The sequence below is a fragment of the Palaemon carinicauda genome, chromosome 27, assembly GCF_036898095.1.
Source record: "Palaemon carinicauda isolate YSFRI2023 chromosome 27, ASM3689809v2, whole genome shotgun sequence".
NCBI classification, from domain to species: domain Eukaryota; kingdom Metazoa; phylum Arthropoda; class Malacostraca; order Decapoda; family Palaemonidae; genus Palaemon; species Palaemon carinicauda.
Genome location: NC_090751.1, coordinates 97,046,577 through 97,054,076, shown reverse-complemented (window position 1 = coordinate 97,054,076; position 7,500 = coordinate 97,046,577). Strand labels below are relative to the sequence as shown.

Sequence of the window (7,500 nt, the reverse complement as noted above, 5' to 3'; positions counted from 1 at the left end):
AACCTAACCTACTTCCAACTTCCTTGACGGAGGTAAAAAAATCATAAATGGCCTAAACTAATCACAGCCCCCTTACCTCACTTACGGGGACAGACTTCCTCCTTGTAGGGGGAATCCTATGCACTATCCACCCTAACATAAATCAATTGCCCTCATATGTCTAACTCAGCACGAAAGTCCACAAAAGAGGCTTGATTTGCTGCCATTCCTCAGAAACCGCCTCGAGGATGGGTTTCGTTCGTTTGTTCGTTTAAGATAGACTTGCCTTATGCAAGACACGGGCCCTTGAGTTGACATTCCGTAAGCGAATATTAATGATAAAACAATGAATCTAAAATTTATTTATCTTAATATTTTTACTCTTCTTAAAATATTTTATTTTTCCTGGTTTAATTTCCTCACTGGGCTGTTTTCCCTGCTGGGGCCCCTGGGCTTATAGTATCCTGCTTTTCCAACTAGGGTTGTAGCATAGCAAGTAATAATAATAATAATAATAATAATAATAATAATAATAATAATAATAATAATAAATGAGGGGAATCGAAAAAGGAAAACGAGTTCTGATAAATTTAAGTTAAAGTAAAGTAAGCAAGGTGGATGTTATGTTCTTAATTACGTTAAAATTGAATGACGCGAAAGAATTCATTAAGCTTGAACTGTGTTGTGTTGGTAACGTCCTCGCCTGGTAATTGCCAGACTGGTATTCGAGTCCGCTCAAACTCGTTAGTTCCTTTGGTCGCTGCAACCTCACCATCCTTGTTGAGCTAAGGATGGGGGGTTTGGGGGAGCCTATAGGTCTACCTGTTGAGTCTTCAGCAGCTATTGCCTGGCCCTCCTTGGTTCTAACTTAGGTGGAGAGGGGGCTTTGGTGCTGATCTTATGAAATATGGTCAGTCTCTAGGGCATTGTCTTGCTTGCTAAGGCAATGTCACTGTCCCTTGCCTCCGCCATCCATGAGCGACCTTTAAACCTTTTAAGGTTAGCAATTTATGCAAAAGATAATAAACATACAGGTCGACTAAATGAATTGGTTTTGAGTTATGTTAAAATTGAAGAGCGCAACATTTTGCTAAAATTACACACAAGGCTTACATGAAAAAAGAGGGAGGGTTACGATGTGTAAGGGCAAGGCTGGGTTTAGGGAAAAGTAGGAATTTAACAACTTGCTGGGTTGACACTGATGACGTCACCATAAGGTAAACAAACCTGGTGATGACGTCATCATATGGTAAGCAAACCTAGCGATGACGTCATCACACGGTAAGCAAACCTAGCGATGACGTCATCACATGGTAAGCAAACCTAGCGATGACGTCATCGCATGGTAAGCAAACCTGATTTTTCCACCGGTTTGGCATCGTTGGCTCAGAAATTCGCCCCTCTCAATCTAGACTGGATACTAACCCATGATGAGAGTACCAAGAAGCTACATTACGACTTGCAATATATCATTTTAATCTCTTCGATTTTCTTTCATATACTATAAGCTTACTGGTCAGTCGGGGAACAATCTTATATTGTCTTATTCAGATAAATCACAATAGCCACAGCTTCATAGTAATTATAAAGCAAAATAGCTCGTAAAATTATTTCAAGTAGGCCTTCGGGATAGACAAAATCTGGTAATAAAACCACATAATTCTAAAGCCATATGAGATAACAATATATATATATATATATATATATATATATATATATATATATATATATATATATATATATATATATATATATATATATATATATATATATATATATATATATATATATATATATATATATATATATATATATATATATATATATATATATATATATATATATATATATACATATATATATATAGACAAGAAATTTAATCAAAATCTCACCAACTTTATCGGATTGATATTTTTATATTTGAGGACGAGAACCATATTTATACTGCTTTTCCAACTAGGGTTGTAACTTAGATAATAATAATACTAATAATAACAAACTATGCATATTGACTTAATAGTGAAACTGACTCCCTCTCACATAGGCTACATGGAAGTTATGGCTAATATATTTTCATACAAGTCGGGTAATCAAAAATTGCTTTTAATTATATCTAAAGTATGTCCTTATAAGATAAATATGTTTTTCCACTGTAAAAAGTGTATAGTCTACAACTAATTTCCGATATAACCCCGATACCATATTTTAGGTTAGGTTAGGTTTTAATCATTTAATTTGTAGGTGGATAAAATTAAAACCTAACCTAACCTAAAATATGGTATCGGGGTTATATCGGAAATTAGTGGTGGGGCAATAACAGGAAAGTACCCTACTCTGTTTTTGTTTATGCATTACCTCACGACGACGTTTCTGATCAACAAAAAACAAGATACACTTGAACAAGAACAACAGAATAAAACTATTTATCTTCATTTACAGCCAATAAACAAAATAGCTTAGGAGGCCAAAAAACAAGGTAATTTTGACACGACAGCTATTATACTCTCTCCAAAAAACTTTCCTATTCAACTCGCATTATATTGGTTCATTAACATTAATAATCATTAACCGGTAATGACGTCACATTAATTATTTTTTAAAATTCATCGCAAGGAACAGCCACTAAGCCTAGGCCTAACCCCGACTGCCTGATATATAAGCGTGTCCTAGATAGGGCTATTATCTATAAACACCTTATATACACGGAAATAACGATAAAAAAACAGGTTATAAAATAGAAATTTTATCACCTGACATCAGTTAAAACATAAATAAAGTGGTTAACAGTTGACACCACTTTGCTTCAGCTTCTGCCAGTTGTAGTGGTGATTTCCCTTCGTAATATTGTTGAATAAAATTGGTATTTGCAGTTTTCGTCAATCCAAAACTATAAACCTGCGTTATATGTTGTATGGAAATCACGTGCGCTTGTGATATATATATATATATATATATATATATATATATATATATATTATATATATATATATATATATATATATATATATATATATAATATATATATATATATGTTCCTGTCTGTACACTTCAAAAATTAGGCTCAGGGAAAAAATAGCTCAGTGAGGAAAGGAAATAAGGAAATACATAAACTATATGAGAAATAATGAACAATTGAAATACTATATTTTAAAAACAGTAACAGCATCAAAACAGATGTCATACATAACCTATAAAATGAGTCTTATGTCAGCCTGTTCCGCATAAGAATATTTGCTGCAATGTTGAACTTTAGAAGTTCCACCGGTTCAACTACCCGATTAGGAAGATCATTCCACAACTTGGTCACAGCTGGAATAAAACTTCTAGAATACTGTGTAGGATCAAACCCTTACACTGGGTAGCACAGAGTTACCTTTCTAATGAAGTCACACACTCCATCTTAATCCAAGTTTCCTTTTATATCAGATAAATTAAACACATTGGTTAATTGGCGTTTTTTTCGGGTGGTGTTGGGTGGGCCTAAAGCTAGAAAATGAACTGGCCGGGCTAGGCCTGTTGGCCTCCCTCAGAAATCATTTTTTACGAGTGAGCACTCTTAGATGCAATTTCTCGGCATCTGACAGCAGATTTTAGCAACAACAAAATCATAATTTTTCTTGACGATTTTTATGTGGTTAATTACAATTTGTACTCAGTGGCTATTATAAAATAAAGGTACACCTTATTGATGAATTTACCAGAAAGAAAAAATACTAACGGTGTTAATTCTTTTATATAAACTCATTCCTAATATAGATGAAGTTGGGCCTATCAGTTTTCCAAGCATACTATGTTTTTACTAACGATTTGTTATAGCTAACATTTCTTTTTCAGTTCTAATTCCATCTTGAATTCTCTTTAATTCTTGTCAATATCATATTTTGTTTTCCCTAGCATATCATATCATTCGATAATTGTTTATTTTTTACTAAAACCTCATCTTCCATCTGAGTCACATTAAAAATTTACATGTTGGTTATTTAGAAAGTAGAAAAGACTATCATTACAAAAAATCTACTTACAAGTAATTTTCTGAGAAGACATCCAGGCATTGAACATATTCATAATTACTGGATATGAAAGTCATAAATAAGTCATTGAAGGCTTAAGAAAGGAAAAACTTGAATCTCGTAGACAAGTTTATTCTACAAAAATATCAAGGACAGTACCTCTCTTGGGGGATTTCCTTCTACACACAATTCATGTACACACACAACTATCTCAAAGATATCTGAGGCACAGGTATGAACTTACACAGAGGGGCAATAGATTATCATCGCCCGCAAACCTTTGGGGAGAGACAGGGATTCTTTTTATGAAAAGGTGAAATGGTAGAGGAGAGTTCATTATCTCGCGTCCAAACAGTATGAAAATAAGACTTGAGATTTGAGCTGGAAACAAGATTTCCATCACAACGGAAGTCATTATCCTCATCACTCGCAAATAGAATTAGTATAAACAAACACACAAATTAAGCTGTTTTCACCGAACAAGACAGTAAAGTATAACAGAGTCCTGGAAAGAGGCTCGGGGAAAAGGTACTGTGATATTGGTTGAAGGCGCTCTATGGGATACGACGCGTCGTGAGCTGGTCCACGAGTATCGCCAAGCACAGAAGAATAGTTGACATCGGGGATTTGATGAAAGGACAATTGTTGCTCTGCTGCATTGCTGCATTGCTGCCGGCCGCTCGTCTGCAACAAACAGTAGAAAAGGTGAGCAATGTCTCAGGAAGAGATTATTATTGCCTCCGCCAACGAAGTTGGAAGGAGGATATGCTTTACCCCCTGTTTGTGTATGTGTTTGCTTGTGAACAGCTTCCTGGCCACAATTCTAATCGTAGAGTAATGAAAATTGCAGGGATTGACTGCTATGTAAATAGCTGGAATTGATTAGATTTTTGAAGGGTCAAAGGTCAAGATCAAGATAAAAAGTCAGGGTCAAAGGTCAGGGTCAAGGTCAAAGGTGAAAGGTCAAAGATCAAAGGTTAAAGGTCAAATGTCAAGATCAAAGGTCACAGTCAAGCAAAATGTCCAATTCACATAACCAGCCATAAGTTTGGAAATCCTTGTTACAGAGACTTCAAACTTGGTTCATATTAGTGTGTAAAAAGTCCACGCCAATTAATACATGTTAAGGTCAAAGGTTAAGGTCAAGGTAGAACAAAATGTCGAGAAATAAGCTTCCGCGGTGAAAGTCTGTGCTGTACTGAGTACCCCTCTAGTTATTATCATTATTATTATTATTATTATTATTATTATTATTATTATTATTATTATTATTATTATTATTATTATTTAAATTCATAGAAAACCTTCTCATTTCACTAATACTACACTACGACATCAGCAGAACAAAAAAAAATTATATTTCAGAGTATGAGATGAATATTAAATGCTTGAGATCTTTTATCAATATGAAAATGAACAGATGTAAACTTAGAAATACTGTCTTGAAGATCATGTTGAGAGTTAAGCTCTTGAGGAAGAAAATCATAATTTCATTGAAGTTTAAAGATCTGGGTATCTCTTTCAAAGGCTTAAAGGTTTAAACACCGCTCATGAATGGCAAAACTAAGGGATAGTCACATTGCCCTAGGAAGCAGGACAATGCCCTAGAGACTGACCATATATACGTAAGATCAGCAACTAAGCCTCCTCTCCATCCAAGCTAGGACCAGGGAGGACCAAGTAATGGCTGCTGATGACTCAGCAGACAGACCTATAGACTCCTCCAAAGCCCCATCTTTAGCTCACAATCATGGGGAGGTTACAGAGATAAAAAAGATCTAACAAGTTTAAGCAAGACTTGAACTCCAGTCTGGGGATCACCAGCCAGAGAGGTTACCAAATAGGCCACCACACGGATCTCGTACAGTCAAGCTCTTTATCCTATAGTCATTTTTTTTCTTTTTTTAGCAAGGCAGATTTGCACCGACTCGCAGCGGTGCCCTTTTAGCTTGGAAAAGTTTCCTGATCGCTGATTGGTTGGACAAGATAATCTAACCAATCAGAAAGCAGGATACTTTTCCGAGGTAAAAGGGCACCGCTGCGAGTCAGTGCAAATGCGCCTCGTTAAAAAAAATGAGTATAGTTACATTGTAGGAATATCCCTCTACTGTCAGAATGTTTTTTCTTTTCTTTCTTTTTTTGTCTATTCATTGACGAGGCTTTAACGCTCGTTGGTGAGAAGACAAAACAGTTTTTGGTTGAATTCAAAACACATGTCTCCTACAAAACAATAAATGCATCTAAGTTGAGGTGGCCTGTTGGTAACGTCCTTGCCTGTTGATCGCCAGACTGGGGTTCGAGTCAAGCTCAAATTCGTTAGTTCGTTTAATATCTGCAACTTCACCATCGTCGTGAGATAACGATGGTTGGTTTGGGGGAGCCTGTATGTCTATCTGCTGAATCATCAGCACACATTGCCTGGTCATCCTTGGTCCCAACTTTGATGGAGAGGGATACATGAATACTAACCAGCAATAACATTGAGTAAGAGGGAAGCAGGCTCTCCCCCAGAAGGAAAACAGGTGTAAACCGACGAATCTTGTGGCTGAGCGTCATTAAGAACTAGATGACTGACTCCTCCAGTCTCCGTTTGGACTTGTATTCATCCCCAGTTGTTCTCGTACTCCAAAAGGCGTTCTCCTTTGTACCACACGATGAAGACTTTTGGGGTAAGATATAGATGTAGAAGAAGAAACATTAGAAGGTCATTGTTTGTTTTATTATCATTCAATATCCGGGGAAATGGAGGGAAACGGAAATTCTAAAGTCATGTCATTTGAAATTTCTAAAGATGTTTTATTTTATTTTTTATTAATAGAGAAAGCTGTTTTTTAAATATACTGTTAATATATATATATATATATATATATATATATATATATATATATATATATATATATATATATATATATATATATATATGTATATATATATATATATATATATATATATATATATATATATATATATATATATATATATATATATATATTTATATATAAATATAATATATTATATATATATATATATATATATATATATATATATATATATATATATATATATATATTACTGTATATATACATATGTATAAATATATATACTGTATATATATATATATATATATATATATATATATAATATATATATATATATATATGTATATATATATATATATATATATATATATATATATATATATATATATATATATATATATATATATATATATATATATATATAATATATATATATGTAAACGTTATTAGAGATAATAATAATAGCTTTTGTATTATAGATAATATGATAATCTACATATGTTACCTATAACTAGATCAACACTAGTATTAGCAAGCTAGTAGCTACAGGAATTTCTAATGACTAGCTATCACACTCCCCAAGAGAGATTACTTCACCAAACTTTCATCTGAGCTCCACAAGGCACTAGAAAATTTGGAAGACCCAGGCCTATATGGCTGAGGACTATGAGACGTGAAGTAAGAGGTGACGA

The 7,500-nt window shown here is 33.9% G+C and overlaps 1 protein-coding gene across 1 annotated transcript in view; it reads right to left on the bottom strand.

Annotated features, from left to right (window-relative positions):
* Positions 1–4,131: 4,131 nt before the first annotated feature.
* The window catches only part of LOC137621251 (uncharacterized), a 37,385-nt gene continuing 34,016 nt past the window's right edge, over positions 4,132–7,500 (bottom strand). The window contains exons 6-7 of the mRNA XM_068351642.1: positions 6,459–6,650; positions 4,132–4,673 (exon numbers count right to left, since the gene is read on the bottom strand). Coding sequence (XP_068207743.1) covers positions 6,592–6,650 — 59 coding nt within the window. The 3' untranslated portion in view covers positions 4,132–4,673; positions 6,459–6,591. The remainder of the gene's footprint in view (positions 4,674–6,458; positions 6,651–7,500) is intronic.